Genomic DNA, 20,346 nt, shown 5'->3' on the forward strand with positions numbered 1-20,346 from the left:
GTTTATTTCTATTTTTCCACTTGGGACATACTGGAAAACGGTTTCCCAATCAGTGGCTTGACCAGGACTAGATGTTCCCTCCTAGCTGGACCGCTATGAAAGAAGACCCCCTTCCTGAACGGCAGCTTCGCGAGTTCAGGGGTACGGAGTACCAAGCAGACGTTCGGTTGCCCAACAGTCATGCCATCCTGATTAAGGTTGACGACCTTATCAATGCTGGACAATAGCGTCTTGACAACCTCGAAAAGGAGCGCCGTCATGTGGCTCGATACTGCTGCCGCTTCAGAAGTGGATGATTGATGATACGTGCCTTTCGGGACAGATACCCGATGATGGAGCTCGATGAATCTGTGTGTGCAGCACGGGTGATCGACAGCCGGGAATCGAGTTATGGATAGGAAGCGGTCTGGGGAAGCCAGGGGTCAAGAAACATATTGAGTCTTTTACGGTAACGGTAACATCTTACGGGCCTCCCAGGCCGGCGGGGGTCTCATCCGTGTTCCGTGTCCCGTGTCCCTTGTTCTTTTCTCTGCATCATATGACAAGGAAGCCATTTTGGATTTGTGAGTGGAGTGTATGTGCAGTAACAATGGCGTATTAACAAGAACCATAGCTGTAAAACTGAAGACGGGTTTGTGATAAGAGCATAGCGGACAACCTTACTAGGGTAGCTTGTTTCTATAATCACTCACTTTGTTTGTGCATATCAAGTTTGTATGCTGAAAATCAGGCTGTCTCCGGTAACATAAGATAATGGTCGAAGATGACAACCAAGCGTTACTGTTGGATTGATAGCTTACTAGTATTTATTGGCTGGGCAGAAGCTGATAGCGGTCTACCATAATTTGAACCGAGGTATGCTGCTTGAAGCGGGTAATCATGCTAAGCTTTTTGCGGACAGAATCCCTCGTCCGACTTCGCGGCTAGATATGGCAATGACCTCGTCGCAATGATTGTTCGTGTGCTCCAGCGTTCACCGAAATTCTATATCATTTGGAAGTGAAACGACTCTCTAGGCCATAGCTTCATAGCCCCACTCTATCGACAAACGGTGATGAAGGCATACCGTATGATCACTCAGTTATGTATTCCGAGCGTCATGAGTTCTGCAGCATTACTGGTCACGTTGAGTCAATCAAACGGTCCTGCACCTGTTGCACATGAGTCGACGCACTCGTGTCCAAGGTTTCGAGTTGTGTTGTCTACCCGTAATTTGCACGTGGGATCCGAGTCTATTCAAAGTTTACAAGAATATCCCCGCCCAGTAGCCAGGATATCCTGAGACTTTGGATCGGGCCAACGCTATCGGATTGTTCTACCTAGATCAGACACATTAGAGGGAGCAGAGGGCGGGAAGGTGAGGTGGAAAAAAACAAAAATAAAATGTGACATGTCAGTGGCAATTAGACCAAACTCTACGGCAGAGTTATCTAAACATTGCATCGTCCAAGGCTGTCGACGATGGACGAATCGGAAACCCCAGACCTACCGATTTGGTTTCAATCAAAGATCAGATTTCGAGCAAAGCCTAAGTCGTACGGCACATGGATGGAATGAACGTGCTTGGCGATTTCCGCACACGTCGGTGAACGTCGGAGAGACACCATCTCACACAAGTCTGGCTCATCGAATCAGGCGTAGCGGAAGATGATGTCAGGATATGAGATGAATCCGGACTAGCCAGGATACATTGGCCGAAGAAAGGTGCATGGTCGGGGTTAGTAAAAGCGGTGACGGGCGTAAATCATTGGCGTCTTTTGTTATAGTCACGTCGGACGCGCCGCGGTTCTGACGCCAAGTCATCAGTGCCAATGATGCTGTTATTAAGCAACCGAGCTGCTTAGTCGCGCCGACAGGCACATTGGACGGCTTATTGCAGTCGACGCCCTCCCCTGAAGATGTATGAATCGGTGACGATCGTGGCCAGCGGTTGACGGGTTGCGCATCCGGTGACTGTACCCCACTGGATAAAGTCGGCTGCCCGGGAAGTGGTGCTCGAGATTGATGGGAGAAGATTGCAGGTTGGATGGTGAATACTTCCGCCATGCTACTACGTTCCTGCATGTGCAATTTATCCAGAATCGAATATTCTCCTCATCTGCATCCCGGGCTCGACCCGCCCCAATGATGTTGTCTCGTTTCGACGATCTAGTCTATCTCCCCGCATAGCAAATTGCGGAGGAAGGCAATTAGCCAGGTCATTCAGAACAGGGCAATGACATGGCATGACTCCATCTAGATCGTGCTGCCTATATATCCCGCGAGGGATTCACAGGTCTCCTTGCTGTATGAGAAGCCGGTGATCTGGGGTGACTTTTGCCCGTATTCGGTATTTACACACTGCAATACATACTGCGCGATTCAAGATGAAGTCTACTTGGCTCATTGTCCTCGGTGCTGTCGTGTCCGTCGTGACGCAGGAGGAAGACCCCGAATCTCGACGACAGAGTTACCCCAACTGTGTCAATGGGACCCTGTCCGTGAACAAGGTTTGTGACCGCACGCTGTCTCCGCCGGAGCGTGCGGCGGCTCTTGTGAAGGCCTTGACCGTCGAGGAGAAGCTGCAGAACCTAGTCAGGTACGTCACAGAAACAAACAAACAAACAGATGTCGTCGTCTGTTTCTTCTTCTTTTTTCTTTCTTTTTCTTTTCCTTTTTCTACGTGAGTTTGGCGAAGAACTGACGCCTCGTGAAGCAAGGCGCAGGGAGCTCCCCGCATCGGCTTGCCCGCGTACAACTGGTGGAGCGAAGCGCTTCATGGCGTGGCCTACGCTCCGGGGACGTATTTCCCCGAAGGCGACGTGGAGTTCAACTCGTCCACGTCGTACCCGATGCCGCTTCTGATGGCGGCGGCGTTCGACGACGAGCTGATTGAGCAGATCGGCGCCGCCATCGGCATCGAGGCCCGGGCCTGGGGAAACGCCGGCTGGGCCGGGCTAGACTACTGGACGCCCAACGTCAACCCGTTCAAGGACCCGCGATGGGGCCGCGGGTCCGAGACGCCCGGGGAGGATGTGCTACGGGTCAAGCGTTACGCCGAGTACATCACGCGTGGTCTCGACGGGCCCGTCCCCGGGGAGCAGCGCCGCGTCATCTCGACGTGCAAGCACTACGCCGGCAACGACTTTGAGGACTGGAACGGCACCAGCAGGCACGACTTCGACGCCAAGATCACGGCGCAGGACCTTGCCGAGTACTACCTGATGCCCTTCCAGCAGTGCGCCCGGGACTCCAAGGTCGGTTCCATCATGTGCGCTTACAACGCCGTCAACGGCGTGCCGTCGTGCGCCAACGAGTATCTTCTGCAGAACATCCTGCGGGAGCACTGGAACTGGACGGAACACAACAACTACGTCACAAGCGACTGCGAGGCCGTGCTCGATGTCTCGGCAAATCACAAGTACGCGCCCACCAACGCCGCCGGCACTGCCATCTGCTTCGAGGCCGGCATGGACACAAGCTGCGAGTATACCGGCTCGTCGGACATCCCCGGAGCCTGGTCCCAGGGCCTGCTCAAGGAAGAGACCGTCGACAGGGCGCTTCTCCGGCTCTACGAGGGTCTCGTCCGGGCGGGCTACTTTGACGGGCACGAGGCCATCTACGCCAAGCTGGGTTGGAAGGATGTCAACTCGGCCGAGGCCCAGAGCCTCGCGCTCCAGGCCGCCGTGGAGGGGATTGTCCTGCTGAAAAACAACGGCACTCTGCCTCTGGATCTGAAGCCCTCCCACAAGGTGGCCATGATTGGCTTCTGGGCCGACGCCCCGGACAAGCTGCAGGGAGGCTACAGCGGGAGAGCCGCGCACCTCCACACCCCGGCGTACGCCGCCCGGCAGCTCGGCCTGGACATCACCTTGGCGTCGGGGCCCGTTCTGCAGAGGAACAACGCGAGCGACAACTGGACGGCCGCCGCCTTGGAGGCAGCCGAGGGGGCGGACTACATCCTCTACTTTGGCGGCTTGGACACCTCGGCGGCGGGCGAGACGCTGGACCGGACGGACCTCGAGTGGCCGGAGGCGCAGCTGATGCTGATCAAGAAGCTGAGCGCGCTGGGGAAGCCGCTCGTGGTCAACCTGCTCGGCGACCAGCTGGATGACACGCCCCTATTGCAGCTTGACGAGGTCAGCTCGATCCTGTGGGCCAACTGGCCGGGCCAGGACGGCGGCGTCGCCATCATGAAGCTCATCACGGGCGAAAAGAGCCCGGCGGGCCGCCTGCCCGTCACGCAGTACCCGTCGAACTACACGGACCTGATCCCGATGACGAGCATGGACCTCCGGCCGACGTCCCAGTACCCTGGACGCACGTACCGGTGGTACGACAAGCCCATCAAGCGCTTCGGGTTCGGCCTCCACTACACGACATTCAAGGCGGAGGTCGGGGGCGCATTCCCCAAGACGCTGAGGATCGCGGACCTCGTCGGGTGCGGGAACGAGCACCCGGACACGTGCCCGGCCCCGCCGCTGCCGGTCAGCATCACCAACACGGGCAACCGCACCTCCGACTACGTGGCTCTCGCGTACCTGTCGGGCGAGTACGGGCCTCGGCCGTACCCCATCAAGACGCTCTCGGCCTACAAGCGGCTGCGCGACGTGGCGCCCGGGGAGACGGCGACAGTGGACCTCGCGTGGACGCTTGGCGATATTGCGCGCCACGACGAGCAGGGGAACACGGTGCTCTACCCCGGCGAATACACCATCACGATCGACGAGCCGACGTTGGCAACCGCCGCGTTCACTCTCGAGGGCGAGGAAGCGGTGCTCGACAAGTGGCCGGCCCCGCCCAGCTAAGGGATCGGGTGCCACATGAATGGTATACCTATGCGTGGCGAATTGGGACATGTAAATGCAATCCTCGATGACCAAGAAAACTCCCAAGATGGTGTCAATGCTAGGCCTGTTTGTCGACTCAAGATAACATAAAGATCAAAAGATGATACGCCCGTCTCTGGACCGTGACATATCGAAAGCCACCCACAACAAGGTGCATCGAACATCGCATGGATAGCCTGGTATTAGAGTTGACCCGTCCTTGCATTCATTCATCCATTGCAACTTGATCCGATATGGCGCTGGAGGGAAACTGGGTTTGCTGGATGCGGCGGGCGCTCCCGGACAAGTCAACCCGCTCGATCAGCCATCTACTGCGTAGGCCGATGGCCGCAAAGGCAGTTGACCAGCTCGGCCCAGTCAAACTTGTTCATGGCCACCACATTGAGGCCAAAAAGTACCTTGGCTGGTGCGTTTGCGACGCTCAAGGCGGACACATTGTCCGAGAGTCTGTCTATACACACCACCAGAGATGTGAGTGAGTGGGTGAGTGAGTGAGTGGGTGAGTGAGTGAGTGAGTGAGTGAGTGCCTGGACGAGGCAACCGTCGGACTGGGGGCGGCGACGCGGGGCTAGCGCATGGACCCACATATTTAGTTAGCTCCGAATGGCTCAATCCGTTAAGCGAGGCCGCGACCCGGACCCACCATGGATGGCCCGTGCATTAGTCCGTGCTACCTGCCGGCAGGAACGTTGGGGCTTGTGTCACGTTGTCACTTTGTCACTCTTCCATCGTACTCGCGATATCCATCCCTCGCTGCCTAAACCATCACCCTCCCATGGGACTCGATAACCAAATGCGCAATGGAATGAAGAAAATGATACTGAACCATCACCGAAACCGAGTCTTGGTCTCTCTGGCCGCGTATCTCAACCCCATGGTCCTCGGCCAGCTGTCATTGTGCAACCTGACTGCCCGGCCACGCTGCCCCGGCCGCCATGGCGTGTGTGGCTTGCTCTTTGGTCGCTTTTCACTCACCGGCATCCGGGGCTGAGTCCTGCGTTTACGATGAACTTGGGAAAGCCACTAGGACATCCCGCCTTGGTTGCCTCACGGGTCGCAAACCAACGCGTCCTGCCCCAAGTCCTGCAAGCTGGCGCAGCCGCCGTAGCTTCGACATTGCATGAACAAGGCTGCTGCCTCCGGGCTTATTCAACAGGCATCTACATATGAGCATCTCTTCATCTCTTGTTTGATTCCGTGCTCGGTCCAATCCCACTCCATTTCATCTTCTCGTCCTCATATCAAGCCTCCCAGTAAACAGTTCGGAGTCGTCTCAAAATATTGAGCTGCCACGATGGGTATCACCGACGTCTTTGACAAGGAGGTTCTCTCCGAAAAGGCCTGGAAGATGCGCTGCAGGCTACTGCCCCACAAGGAAGACGTCGGCCGGCCCATCCAGGACATCGAGGGCAGCCTCTCGGACGAGGACCTCAAGAAGCAGCCCGCCAAGAACCCGACGTTCGGCGTCGATGCCACCGTCAAGACCCTCTACGAGGGAAAGAACAGCTGCGGAGGCGTCTACGACTGGGTCGACTTCCCCCCCAAACAAATGAGCAAGAAGGCCGCCGAGAGCCAGGACCGTCCTGCCATCAAGGTCTACAAGATCAAGGACATGGACAAACCCATCATCGGCGGCCGCTTCTCCTTGGCCTACCACCAAATCAGCATCCAGAACCCGACTCTTGTCGCCGCCCTGGAGCCGATACTCAAGAAAGAGGATTTCCACATAGACCCCAACGACACTGCAACCTTCGAGGCCCCCTTCCGTCCTTTGTTCTTCTGCTACGACGACATCCTGGACTTGTATAGGACAACCGACGACAGCTCGCTCAAGGGCTATCTGCAGCTCCTCGTCCGCACTCTGGATGACGTGCTCGGCGAGACGCGCGAGAAGAAGCGGAAGCTGCAGTCGAGCTGTCTCATCCACTTCAAGATGGCCTGGACATACTTCCCGAGAGGCTCCGTCGTCTACAGCAGCGCCTGCAACACGGAGATGCTGTGCAAGGTGGAGGGCACGGCCTACGAGAGGGCCGAGGGAACCGTGGTGCTGAATGTCAACTGCAAGATCCTCACCTTCAACGGCGAGACCTTCGTCTGGAGCGACCACAAGCTGCAGATCCCAAAGTTCGCCGGCAACAGGCCGATCCGCGACCTCGACCACTACCCCCTGCAGTTCCACGAGGACAAGGAAGGCATGATGCGGCGGACGCTCGCCCGGGGAACCAGGGTCCTCGACCTCCAGGGGCTGACGTACTGCACCTACACCGGCGTCGCGGTGGGCGAGAAGAGCAGGTATAACGTGGAGGGCAGGATCCTCGTCGACGTTGTGGGGTTCAACAAGTACGAGCGCGCCCGGGGCAAGAGGGAGCAGGACGACGCGAACACGCGGCGGAACCGCGTTGTCTCTCATGAAGAAATCTTCTTCTCCAACGAGGGCGCTGACGCGACGAAAGACGCCGACCCCATCAAGACAGAGACTGGCGGCGGCAGGCATCTCGCCGCCAAGAAGCAGCAGAGGAACAAGGAGGAGATGCTCGCGCGGGAGGATGACTTGGTCTTCATGTCTCCGCTGATTGAAGGTTTCGCTTTGAAGAACAAGGTCTGGCGTACGTGGTTGGGCCCTCCCTTCTCTCGTTCAATCAGCACGGGTGTTGTTACTGACATGAACAGTGGCCTTTTACGTGGAAGACATTGCGCCGATTACGTGGAACGACACGGCCTACGACCACCTGGTCTACGACGAGCAGCAAAAGGACCTCGTCCTGTCGTTCGTGGAGAACCACGGCCGCGGCGGCAGGAGCGCGATGGAGGACGTCATCGTGGGCAAGGGGCAGGGGCTCATCATCCTCCTCAGCGGCCCGCCGGGGACGGGCAAGACGCTCACGGCGGAGGCGGTGGCGGACCGGACGCACCGGCCGCTGTTCTACCTGCAGGCCGAGGACCTGGGCATCAACCCGTCGACGCTGGGGGAGAAGGTGAAGCGGGTGTTCGAGATGGCGACCGAGTGGGACGCCGTCGTGCTGCTGGACGAGGCCGACGTCTTCATGGCCGAGCGCAACCCCAACGACATTGCGCGCAACGAGCTCGTGTCCATCTTCCTGCGCGAGCTCGAGTACTTCCGCGGCATCATCTTCTTGACGACGAACCTGTACAACACCATCGACACGGCGTTCCGCAGCCGCGTGAGCCTGCACCTGCTGTTCAAGGCGCTGAGCCCGGACTCGCGCGGGCTCATCTGGCGCAAGTTCCTGGGCAGGCTGCCGCCGGCGGGGGGTGACGAGAAGGCGGACGGTCTGGTGCCGCTCTCGGACGAGGACATCAAGGAGCTGGGACAGTGGCAGCTGAACGGGCGCGAGATCAAGACGGCGGTCAAGATGGTGTCCAAGTGGTGCGACCACAAGGGCTACGAGATGAGCCTGGCGAGGCTGGAGAACGGCATCAGGGTGACGAGCCCCCACGCGTCCAAACAGAAGCACGCGGAGGACGACGACGATTTGTACAACTAATAACCACACCTCCATGGGAGTATGTCTGTTGGCCGAGGGGGGGGGGGGGGGGGGGGGGGGGTATAGAGAAACCTTCCTGTTAACGATCAGACGAAGGCAGCCTGAGTCCCCACCCACACGTCTCCTTAATGGAGACAAGGCTGTCATGAAATCTAGTTGTTCCTTGATGTCTGAGTACGACGAGGACCATATAGGTATTGGACAAAAACGCTACCGCGTCGAAGGTGGGCAACCAGCAGTGTGTATCGGCTACAGTTACCCCCTGCCAGTTATCTTACCGGCGTCCGTCTTTCTTTTTGCTTCCCCCGGAGAACGGGGAGCCTGGATGCCTAGAGTTGGCGAACCACCGACAAAGCGTAAGTCGACCTGGCTAGCTAATACAGCGCCTCGGTCGGGGCTGGCTCTGATGCAGTGTGGACCCTGAAAGGTCGTCGCTCGGAACTATCGAGCGGCAGCGGCATCTGATGGGAAAGTCTCTCCTGTCCGGGCTAGACGGACCGCCGACGACCAGCTACGAGGAAGTTGTTCCCCCCCCCAGCGCGGCAATCCCCTTCTAATAAAGGGGGGAAAGTCCCACGGCGCTGACGTTCGGTCTCAGGCGGCAGGGCTTGTGGCCCGTTGTCCCATCCGGACAGACCAAGCCCGCCGCTACTGAGACTTGCCCAGCTTCGACAGCGTCTTCCTGCGTTGCTTGATCATGTAAGTGTACATGACGTACGATCCTACGGGGGGCGGTCAGCTTCTGCCGGAGGGCGGAAAGGGCGTGGGCGCGCGCATACCTGGGACGTAGAGACAGAGGCAGAAGTAGAAGACGGGAGGCAGGGCGGCGCTAACGCGCCGGGCGGGCTCGACGGCGAGGTACAGCAGCCAGAACTCGGAGGCGATGCCGACGGGGTAGAGGGGGTAGAACATGGTGTAGCTGAGGCAAGGATTTTGTTAGCTTTTGTTTTGCCCTCTTCGCCGCCCCCTCCCCGGGACATGGGAGTAGATGGATTTTGAGGGGGACTCACCGCAGCCAGACGAGGGCGGCGGGGGCCTTGCCGTGGAGGTTCAGGGCCAGGTAGGCGTAGCGGACGGTGTCGGCGGCGGCCCACGACAGCAGCAGGGAGACATAGGCGGCGGAGGAGGCGGTAGTAGCGGGGAAGCTATAGCAGACCATCCAAACGATGATGGTGCGGGCGACGACCTGGAGGGCGGTGGTGCCGACGGGGGACCTGACGAGGCCTGGGGTGGGCGGTTCCGGGGTGTTAGCGGGTTTGTGTCTCGGATGGTGTCTCTCTCTCGCTCTCTCTCATATGTCAAGTCCGGGTCCGAGTCCGGCTCCGGACGGGTGTCACGCGCAATGGGACGGTCTCACCGAGGGCGGAGTGCACGACTTCGATGAGGGTGAGGGTCTGCACCCATCGCGAGCGGGCCTCGGCGGCTTCATAGACGGCGGGTGCGCCGCCGCCGCCGCCGGCCGACATGGTGGCGGCGACAGTGAAGAGGACGGAGGCCCAGAGGGAGGCGAAGATGGCGTTATAGAGCGTCAGGTACGCGACGCGCACGCCGCTCTCTGCGCGTTGGCCCTTAGCGGCCATTGCTTGTTTTGAAGTTGGGATTAGGGAGCGGGGGATTAAAGACCTGTTGATTCACACTCTTGAAAAGCTCTCAATGCCTTCAACTTCTTTGCAGTGTCGCATTCGAAGAAAGAAAAGAAAAAAAAAAGAAAAAAAAAGGAGCTCGGGCCACACTATCTATCACTTTTCTTTTCATCTTCTTTTTGGTAGCGAAATTCGAGAGGTTCAGGGTGCCCACGTTTTACGCGCACTTTGGCTGCTTAGCTCAGCATGTCTTCGCTGCCGAGGCATATGCTGACTAACGCTTTGAGAACCTCGGAAAAAAAAAAAAAGAGAAAAAAAGACCAAAACAAGATTTCAAACTCCACCCGCGGTACGGATACAATGTATTGACTGACTGACACACGGTCAAAATCACTTATACATTGATTGGGCCCCCCCGGCCGTCAAAGGACGGACACGAACTGGGATCCGTTCTGGGATAGCTAAGCTACACGACGTGTACTCCGCACAGGTGCACTACCTAACATACCTAGTAGAGTACGGACGGAGGGAGCGACGGGACGGTGACTGGTTACAGAAGCCGAAAACCCCTGCCGCGAGACGGTACGTACCGGAGCTGCCACGGGCGGGTCTGCTCCAATTGGCCAATGGCGGCGTGGCCTTTGGCAAAAGCTGTGGAAACCTCCAAACCCGGGAGGCCAGAGAAGCAGCAGCTCTCGTTCCCGCGGGACGGAAGAAGGCGAAGAAGACCCCCTTCCGGTTTCTTCCCAGGCGTTTTACCGGGCCTGATGCCGCTTTAAGACGTGTCTGCCGGGGGAGGTTGTCACGATAGTAGCTGCCATCTTGGCGACGGGATCCGTGTGTCTGATGACAGTTTGAGCGTGTTTGGTGAGCATGTATGAATGGAACGCTGGAGATAAAGAGGGTTTATTTATGTTTATACGGAGTAGTGTCAGAGAGTCGGTTGCTCCTTTGCTTGAGCTTCGGTACCAGCTCTTGAGCTTCTCCCCTGGCCATTTACATATTGCGAATGCGGACGAATATCACGATATCTTCAGCCCGGAGCTGCTCCTCAACTGGAGACCAACGTAGTCTTCCGTGGGAAATTCGTGGAAAAAGACTGACTTCTGAATGCAATTCCAATGCTTTCTTTGTTACACCCAGCTTTGACATCTGCAGTATATCCACGCATATCTTGGAACAAAGCTGAAGTCGGTGACCGGGTAATTCCACCGAAACATGTTTGGCTTACCAGATTCCCATTGTTTGTAACCGTCAAAACCGTCAATAATTCGGCGACTGGGCACACAAGTCAAATCCCCTTGGGAAAGCCCCTTGGGAAAGAAAAAAAGGCCGTCCACCGCTGCAATGGGAATGACGAGAAAGGTAGCCAAGGCCCAAAGCGCAAGATAAAGGGGTCCTCGGTGGGTTAAAGCGGCGGCCGGTTTTTGTGTTGCGCGCGCCCAAAAGAAGCTTCGACGTCAATTTTCCCTCGGGCATATTTCCCGACTCTCTTTCCGGTCTCTCGTCCTCACAACAAACATACGACGTCTCACGACGCTTTGCTTGACACCACTGCCCTTCCCCCGATCGATAGCTCCGACCGCCTCTTCGACATCTTTCTTCCCCCCTCCCTCATACTACATACCCGCGACCATGATGCGCCCCCAGATCCAGACCGTCGGCCGCATGGCCAGGCCCTCGACGAGACTCGCCTCCGCCGCCCGATCCCACATCGCCAACGCCGCCCCGAAAGCGTCGACCCGGTCCCTCGTCACTGCCACGCGGTCCGTCCCCAGCGCATACGCCGTCTTCTTCGGCGTGTCCTCCTCCTCCCGGTACCGCTCCTTCAGCACCACGCGCATCCAGCACGGCGAGGTCATCATCACCGTGCCCCAGATGGCCGAGTCCATCACCGAGGGCACCGTCGCCTCCCTCGGCAAGCAGGTCGGCGACCGCGTCGAGGCCGACGAGGAGGTCGCCAGCATCGAGACGGACAAGATCGACGTCGCCGTCAACGCCCCCCAGGAGGGTACCATCCTCGAGCTCTTCGTCGCCGAGGGCGACACTGTCGAGGTCGGCCAGAAGCTCGCCCGCATGGAGACCGGCGCCGCGCCCGCCGACGCCGCCGACAAGCCCAAGAAGGCCGACGACGCCAAGCCCGAGCCCAAGTCCGAGCCCGCCGCCGCCGCCGCCGCCGCTCCCGCCCCGGCGCAAGAGCAGAAGAAGGAGCCCGCCCCCGCCCCCAAGCAGGAGACCAAGCCCGCGCCGGCCCCCAAGCCCGCCCCCGCCGCCTCTGAGCAGCAGCAGCCCCAGGCGGCCTCCGGCGCCTTCTCCCGCGGCGAGCGCGTCGAGAAGCTCTCGCGCATGCGCAAGACCATCGCCACCAAGCTCAAGCAGTCGCAGAACGCGACGGCCTCGCTGACCACCATCAACGAGGTCGACATGTCGGCCCTCATGGCCTGGCGCGCCCAGAACAAGGAGGCCGTCATGAAGCGCCACGGCGTGCGCCTCGGCTACATGGGCGCCTTCACAAAGGCCACCTGCCTCGCCGCCCAGCAGGTGCCCCAGCTCAACGCCGCCATCGACACGGAGAAGGAGATCATCACCTACCGCGACTACGTCGACATCAGCATCGCCGTCAGCGCCCCCAAGGGCCTCGTCACCCCCGTCCTGCGCAACGTCGACGCCCTCGACATCATCGGCATCGAGCGCGGCGTCGCCGAGCTGGCTGCCAAGGTGAGTTTCTGCCCCCTGTCCTCCCCCACCCTCTCTCTCTCTCTCACTGAACCCCCGAGAGCGAGCAAATGCTAACACGAACACCATCAGGCCCGCGACGGCAAGCTCGCCATGGCCGACCTCGAGGGCGGCAACTTCTCCATCAGCAACCCCGGCGTCTTCGGCTCCATGTTCGGCACCCCCGTCATCAACTACCCCCAGGCCGCCGTCTTCAACATGAACGGCATCAAGGACCGCCCAGTCGTCGTCGACGGCAAGCTCGAGATCCGCCCCATGATGTACATCACCGTCACCTACGACCACCGCCTCATCGACGGCCGCGAGGCCGTCACCTTCCTCAACCTCGTCAAGAGGTATATCGAGGACCCCGCCAGCCTCCTGCTGGCTTAATTTTCCGTACAGTCCGCCAGAGAGAGGGAGAGGGAGAGAGAGCACATACACTATGCACACTCTTGCAACGCATACACACACACACACACACACACACACACACACACACACATACACATAGAGAGGTAGAGGGGATACAGCGGGGAGAAGAGCGCCATGGGACTGCTCGCAGACGAGGGGCCAACAACCTAGAGCATCTGTATTTTTACTTTGTAAATGGGCGGGACCGGGCTGATAGCATGGCCTTGCGGGCATTGGAGGGGGCGCAAACTGCAGCATATTGGGTGAATTTCGGTCGTGGATAATAGATACACACACAGAGAGAGAGAGAGAGAGAGAGAGATAGAAGGTCCAACATACGCCGTCGTCCTCTTTTCCCGTTGACAATACCTGACCCTAACCCTAACCCCGACAATCTTCATTCGTCGCGTTTGCACCGCATTCGGACCGACAGGACTCGGGCTAGACAGGCACCCCCGTCCAAGCTCCCCCCGTGTGGCATCATCCAGGCGGCCCGTCGCGAAGGTGGCGTTATCCTCCCGCACCGATCGCGGCGCCTCTTTGTTTTTGGAAGGGGAGCTAGAATACGCGCTACACTAAACGTATTGTATTTTCCGGAGGCGGAGGTCCCAGAGGGGAGCCGACCATTCTTTCGGCTTCGACATCCGATTGGCCATCAGCCGGATTGCTTGGTTCTGGACAGTGTGATTGATGGCCATCATCAGCTTAACACCAAAAATCAAAGACTGAATGTACTCATGTTCATGCGGGCCGTCATATCCAATCCTGATGGCCATAGTGATGACCGTAACAGCTTGCCGATACGTTTCCTCGCAGATGCGAGACCGTGTGGTGACTTTCTTTCAGACTTGCCCCGATTTTCTGTCATGGGCGTATACCATCCGACAAGTGAGGAATGATCAGTGGCTGTTTAGTCCAAAGATCTGTCGTAAGCGATGGACAAGATTCGGCATAGTCCTGATGCCGGGTCATGTAATATTGACGTGTGGCTTGTGTGATTCGAAGCGGCTGACGAAGCACTTGTTCTTCATGGCAGATTTCTACAAGGTCAATAATAAGCGGATGAACCGTTAGAGACGATGGCGGCCATCTACGTTACTCGAGCGTGGCCCTCTTCACTTACCTGCTCTCACCCGGCTGATGCATGTTCACGTACCTATCTGGGAGGGGTGTTTGACGATGCCCTATCATAATGTATCTAAAGTAATCTTTAGGCTCAGTATTATCCGCCCGACATGGTTGGTGCTATATTCATCCAAACATGTTACTGTCTCATTTCTCTAACTAAGCTCTTCGCTTATGCCTTGCTATGTCTATGCCTGGTCATAATGATCATTCTGACACAACTTTACATTGTCGGGCAATTTTAACAGCCTTGGAGAAGAAATACAATTTAGAGACAAAAAAGGACAGGAAATCACAGGAATCGCTGTAGATACAGCGCGTTTGATGTTGATTCGGTGTACCGTATGTATCCAGCTGTTCATAATAATAGGACACTGTCAACCCTGCCCACCCCATGTAGGTAGTCGATGAGAGTCGGCACGTACCATGTCTCAGCCATGAATCCAGTACTAAGGGCTAAGCGGGAGGCTGTTCCGGCGTCTTGGGCACATGCAAACTCGGCGGCGTGTCTGCGGCCGTTTGAAGCATGGCGCGGGAGGTCTAGACTGGCGAGATCCAAGACATTGCGTGCCCGCGCGCCCAATCAGAACGTGCAGGATTCCGAATAGTGTCCAATGAATCAACCGCTCAGTGCCCCGTTATGGACAGGATGTCTGAGTTTAGTTAGTAACATCGAATGTTCAGCTACGGTTCTTGCGCCTCCATCTAAACTTGCTTTGGCTAGCGCACCCAATACTGAATCTGTCTTGGGGGGGGGGGGGGGGGGGCTCTAAAGTGTTCAGCCAGCCGCAGACTGCCTGCTGTACTCTCATTCTTATTCGGAATTTTGATCAACAGCCATAGGTCAGGATTACGGAGGCGAAGACGGCATAGATGAAAACGCTCTTGTAATGCGCAGCCTGTACCGCGCGCGGCGGAACTAATGGGAGCTGAAGTTAGATATCGAGACTTGGCTGGCGGTAAGTCCGCCTGCCGGATTCGGGTTGTATTATTGTTTTGATAACGAGAGCCTCGGAACAGGATTCGAGTCTGGTTGTTATAAATATCAAGGAGGTCCTCTCATTTTCCAGCTTGGACTCCACCTTGATTACCAGCAGCTGTCATTCACCAATTCACATTACTTTTGCATCAACTTAATCCTCCAAAGCCTTCACCATGTCTACCGAAGTATCTGAACCCGTTGACTCATACAAGTCACAGTGGGCTCGTTATGTGTCGCGCACAACGTTTGAGAGGGACGTCCAATTGGTGTCATCGAGGTTGCGTGACATGAAATCGGGCACGCCGATCCCCAACAACGTTGCTGGCCTCGCCGAGCTCACCGAACCCGTCACCACCGGAGGCCTCACCCCGGAGAAGCCCGGCGAGTTCAGGGTGGGCATCGTGGGAGCCGGCGTCGCCGGCCTCTTCACCGCCCTGTTGCTCGACTGGGTGTGCGAGAACGTCAAAGGTCTCAAGATCGACTACGACATCCTCGAGGCCTCTGACAAGACGCGGTTCGGCGGACGGCTGTTCACGCACTACTTCGATGACCCACCCAAGCGGGTGCACGACTATTACGATGTCGGCGCCATGCGCTTCCCCGATAACACCGTCATGGACAGGTATGTACACGGGACAAGGCCGGGACGGCACTCAATGCTGACTGATGGGCGCAGAACTTTCCGTCTCTTTGAATTCTTGGGCATCAAGAAGATAGAAAAGGGACAGCCGAACCCCCGCAAGCGGCCCGAGGACCCTCCCGTTCTTGTGCAGTACTTCATGGAGGACACCAAAGATGTTTGCCCCTCGCTGTTCAACGACCGCCGCACTGTCGGCCGCGTCTACAAAATGGAAGGGGTCGTAGACCCATACGATCTCAACAAGGGCCTCCTAGAAGATCAAAGGATACCCGAGAAGTAAGCTACGGCTGGTGTTGTGCTTCAGTCGTCTGAGAGGTTCAGGCTAATCTCTTCTCGCGCCATCCTAGGTTCCTCAAAGTAGACCCCAACACACTTTTCGAGGAAGCCATTCGTCCATACATCGATGCCGTGAAGGACGGCCTGGACAAGCGCAAGACCGACCCTTCGCTCGATGCTAGTTCGGTCAAGACTAGCGAAGCCAAGGCGCCAGGCGACGAGGAGTTGTTCTGGAAAATGCTACGGCAGTCGGACCGGATGAGCGTTCGCCAATTCCTCCTCTCGTAAGGATGCCAAAGACCAGTTCGGCGTCATGCAACGAAGCTGATAGTGATACCTTAGCAAAGAAAACCCGTCCTTGGGGATCACAGGGCCCGGATATAGCTACAATACCGTTGAATGGATGGAAACGGCAACCTAGTAAGTCATATATACCGCGTCAGCGCGTGTCCTCGCTTACTCTCCATTTCGCAGTGGAACCGGATGGTATGACCAGTCCCTCACGGAAGCCGTCCTGGAACACTTGGATTTCGCCACCGAAAAGCCTATCAACGATTACTGGTGGTGCGTGGACGGCGGCGCGCAAAAGATGGCGGAGGAGATGCGCAAGAAGCTCAAGAACCCGGACTGCATCCAGTTCAACAGCCAGGTCGTTGCAATGGACGCCCACGCCAGCCCCAACCGGGACAAGGCGGAGCAGCTCTCCCTCAAGATCCGCAATACCAAGGCGAAGCCCGACAGCGGCGGCGCGGAAAGGGACGAGAGATATTTTACCGTTTTCAACTCTACGACTCTTGGGTCGATGGGTCGCATGGACCTGTCGAAGGCCGGTCTGCTATGGGATACCAAGCAAGCCATCCGCTGCTTGGGCTACGGCGCTTCGTGCAAGGTTGGCATGAGGTTCAAGGAGGCCTGGTGGAGAAAGAAGCCCTTTAACATCACGCAAGGCGGTCTCGCGCGGACCGATCTCCCGCTCCAGGTCTGCGTCTATCCGTCGTACAACATCCATGACGACGTCGACGAGCCTGCCGTGCTGCTGGTGTCCTACACGTGGGGCCAAGAGGCCCAGCGGATCGCGAGCCTGATATCGTCCAACTCGCCGGCCGGGGAAGAAGAGCTCAAGAAGGTGCTCCTCCACGACCTGGCGATGCTGCACTCCGGCGTGGCGAGCCCCTACGAGGACACTCTCGCCCTCATCTCCGGCCTCTACGACACCCATCACGCGTACGACTGGTACCGCGACCCCCACATGGCGGGCGCGTTCGCGTACTTTGGGCCGTGCCAGTTCTGGGACCTCTACCCGGCCATCACGAAGCCCAACGCCTTCGGTCAGCTGTACTTCGTGGGCGAGGCGGCCTCGGCGCACCACGCCTGGGTCGTCGGCGCCCTCGAGAGCGTCGTCCGCGCGGCCTGGAGCATGTTCAACCTCCTCCACCAGGGCAGCCTGAAAGAGCTCGGCGGGGAGGGCTACAAGCCGTACCTCGACGCGATGGACCTGCTGGAGAAGGACGCAAAGGAGGAGGGCGGAGAGCGGCTCCCGTTTTACCCGCTGCCTACGGAGCTGCCCATGCGCCGCAAGGGACAAAAGGCCGGCGAACTGATAGACCACCCTGACTATCATGACGGAAAGGAGACGCCGATGAAGTTCGGCGCCGCCCTGAGCATCCTCAGCGTCATTGAGTGCTTCATCGAGGAGTTTGATAAGATGGAAGGGGTGCAGTCGTTGATGGAGGTTCTATGACTCGATGCGTCCAGCAAAACAACGCCACAGAAATATGCTTAACTCTTAATATTGATCAAGGAGCAAATTCTTACCTGAGAATGACGGTGTGGTTTCACGACCGGATTTGTGTAAAACTCGGGATGGTCAGCAATCGGCTGAAACTGCATCCATATATACCAATCCTCCTCGAGGCAAGCTCTGACTGCGACCCATGCCGCTGTCAGACAGTGGCATCACAACCATTGGCTAGATCTTTGAGCTTATATCACACCGCATTGGGTAAAACGACATAGATTCGAGCGGACGACTAAGAACGTTCGGAACCGAGCTACTGAGATGACCGCAGACGATCCTTGCAACGCCTGCGATACGACCATATGCTTATACCACTTTCCTCTTGCGCCTTGGTGCGTGCTTGAACGATTCACGGAAAAACCCTCAGGGGTGACTGGAGTCTTGATCATTCAAATAGTTGCTGCGCCCTTTGATGCTGTGAAAAAGACTCCCTGAAACTCTCTCCTCTCATCGAACCGCCAGAGATGGTATTATCAACAGCGGCCTCCGGCCAAGGTGATTACAAGGCGCAGCCCAAGATAAGCGCACATGATGGAGGCGACGATGAAAAATGCACGCAGCCAGATCCCTCGAGAAGGGGGAAAAAACAAAAAGGGGTTTCCCTGCTGAACAATTCGGAAACAGTTGTCTCTACCGATACTACGAGCGACGAGGACGCAGAGCTCAATCGCCTCGGTCTCGAGTCACCAGCAAAGCGAGATATCGGGCTTCTGGGGATCGTCGGTTTGGGATGGAACATCACCAACAGCTGGTCGGCGATCTCTGCAACGCTCGTCATATCCATCACCTCGGGCGGGCCGGTCACTCTGCTCTACGGCATCATACTCATCTTCGTGCTCGGGAGTGCCTGCGCTCTGAGCATGGCCGAGATCGCTTCCGTCTACCCAACTGCCGGGGGCCAGTACCACTGGACGAGTATTTTGGCACCAAGACATGTCAGCCGCGGTCTCGTAAGTCGTGCGCGCCTAGAATCCCTCGTGATGTGATGCGCTTCGGGGTATGATAAATGAAAGCACGATGATGACGACGGCCTTTTAGAGCTACTGCTGCGGATCCATCAACTTCCTCGGCTGGATCGCGAACGGCGCCGGCTTCATCATCCAGATGCCCGTCATCATTCTCTCCCTCGCGGCCTACCTCGACCCGACGTATGTGCCCGAGACCTGGCACATCTTTCTGGTCTTTCAGGCCTTCAACGTCGCCTTCACCGCGTACAACGTTTTCCTCATGAATCGTACCGCTTGGATCCACGATATTGGATGTAGGCTGCATTGACGGATCCCCCCCCCCCCCCCCCCCCGCGCAAACCCGCGCGCCGGGCTGACCAAAAGAAAACCTGTAGTATTCCTCTCACTCGCTGGCTTCGTCGTCATCACCGTTACGTGCCTGGCGCGGTCGAAGCACAAGCAGGATGACGCCTTCGTCTGGGCCGCTTTCATCAACGAGAGCGGGTGGTCGTCGCGCGGAATAGTCTTCTTGACGGGGCTGCTCAACCCCAACTTCATCTACTCGGGTCTCGACGGTGCTATTCATCTGGCAGACGAGTGCACGAACGCGTCCTCCGCGATACCAAGCGCCTTGATCTCAACAGTCACCATCGGCTTCGTGTCGGCCTTTACCTTTAGCGTGGCCATGTTGTATGGCTTCGCTGATCTTGAGCCTGTGTTGTCGTCTCCGTAAGATAGTTCCATCTTTCCTCTCCCCCCCCATGCTGGTTTCTGTGGATACGACGATGCCATCATGCAAAGGATCTTGGATCCCACATCCCCCGGGAGCCGTACTAATAACCTCGTTGCTTTACAGGCTTCCTATCCTTGAGATATGGTCTCAAGCGACCGGGTCAAGCGCGGCAGCAACCGCCTTTGTGGTCATTCTCTCGGTTTGCGGCTGCTTTGCATGCACAGGCGCCTTGCAGACGGCCAGTCGACTGACATGGTCATTCGCTCGCGACGATGCAATCGTCTTCTCTTCCTTCCTGCGAAAAGTGCATCCCACTCTCGGGGTGCCCGTCAACGCGCTTCTCGTCAACTTCTTTCCCGTCTTCGCTCTCGGCTGCGTCTTCCTCGGGTCTTCGACGGCCTTCAACGCCCTTGTCGCCACCGGCCTCATCCTCCAGCAGGTCAGCTTCGCGTTCCCTGCTGCATTGGCCCTCTACCACCGCGCCAGGGGACCGGCGGCGTTCGAGAAGGTGCTGCCGCGGAGGAAATTCAGACTGCCGGGCGTTGCGGGGCTCCTTGCCAATTCTCTGACGATTGTTCACGGTCTTCTGGCCCTGGTGTTTTACGTCTTTCCTGTGGTTATGCCGGTCTCTGCATCCAACATGAGTATGCATCCCCCCCGCCCCTATACAGTTGATCATTCTGGCTGATTCAGTAAAAAGACTATGCAATTGTTGTACTGGGTGTAATGGGACTCTTTTCTGTGGCAAACTGGTTTGTTTACGCGAACAAGAAATACAAGGGGCCCCGACTTGATTAG

General features: G+C 57.5%; 6 protein-coding genes across 6 annotated transcripts; 5 read left to right on the forward strand and 1 right to left on the reverse strand.

Moving 5' to 3' along the window:
- Positions 1-2,366: 2,366 nt before the first annotated feature.
- Positions 2,367-4,787, forward strand: GLRG_07742 (glycosyl hydrolase family 3 N terminal domain-containing protein; the record flags this gene model as incomplete). The annotated part of the gene is made up of 2 exons (XM_008098301.1): positions 2,367-2,578; positions 2,696-4,787. 2 exons carry the CDS (start codon positions 2,367-2,369, stop codon positions 4,785-4,787), a joined length of 2,304 nt encoding a protein of 767 aa, XP_008096492.1.
- Positions 4,788-6,123: 1,336 nt separating this feature from the next.
- Positions 6,124-8,335, forward strand: GLRG_07743 (ATPase; the record flags this gene model as incomplete). Its single annotated transcript, XM_008098302.1, has 2 exons — positions 6,124-7,435; positions 7,500-8,335. The coding sequence occupies 2 exons, from the start codon at positions 6,124-6,126 to the stop codon at positions 8,333-8,335; spliced, it is 2,148 nt and encodes a 715-aa protein (XP_008096493.1).
- A 648-nt stretch (positions 8,336-8,983) lies between these two features.
- Positions 8,984-9,915, reverse strand: GLRG_07744 (protein tyrosine phosphatase-like protein; the record flags this gene model as incomplete). Its single annotated transcript, XM_008098303.1, has 4 exons — positions 8,984-9,057; positions 9,115-9,254; positions 9,346-9,559; positions 9,693-9,915. The coding sequence occupies 4 exons, from the start codon at positions 9,913-9,915 to the stop codon at positions 8,984-8,986; spliced, it is 651 nt and encodes a 216-aa protein (XP_008096494.1).
- Positions 9,916-11,553: 1,638 nt separating this feature from the next.
- On the forward strand, positions 11,554-13,026 carry GLRG_07745 (2-oxoacid dehydrogenase acyltransferase; the record flags this gene model as incomplete). Its single annotated transcript, XM_008098304.1, has 2 exons — positions 11,554-12,636; positions 12,727-13,026. The coding sequence occupies 2 exons, from the start codon at positions 11,554-11,556 to the stop codon at positions 13,024-13,026; spliced, it is 1,383 nt and encodes a 460-aa protein (XP_008096495.1).
- Positions 13,027-15,327: 2,301 nt separating this feature from the next.
- On the forward strand, positions 15,328-17,811 carry GLRG_07746 (flavin containing amine oxidoreductase; the record flags this gene model as incomplete). Its single annotated transcript, XM_008098305.1, has 5 exons — positions 15,328-15,776; positions 15,831-16,070; positions 16,142-16,354; positions 16,413-16,490; positions 16,545-17,811. The coding sequence occupies 5 exons, from the start codon at positions 15,328-15,330 to the stop codon at positions 17,809-17,811; spliced, it is 2,247 nt and encodes a 748-aa protein (XP_008096496.1).
- A 521-nt stretch (positions 17,812-18,332) lies between these two features.
- Positions 18,333-20,346, forward strand: GLRG_07747 (uncharacterized protein; the record flags this gene model as incomplete). The annotated part of the gene is made up of 5 exons (XM_008098306.1): positions 18,333-18,818; positions 18,907-19,129; positions 19,211-19,544; positions 19,672-20,192; positions 20,249-20,346. The coding sequence occupies 5 exons, from the start codon at positions 18,333-18,335 to the stop codon at positions 20,344-20,346; spliced, it is 1,662 nt and encodes a 553-aa protein (XP_008096497.1).

The sequence above is a fragment of the Colletotrichum graminicola genome, assembly GCF_000149035.1.
Source record: "Colletotrichum graminicola M1.001 genomic scaffold supercont1.32, whole genome shotgun sequence".
In the NCBI taxonomy this organism is placed as follows: Eukaryota; Fungi; Ascomycota; class Sordariomycetes; order Glomerellales; family Glomerellaceae; genus Colletotrichum; species Colletotrichum graminicola.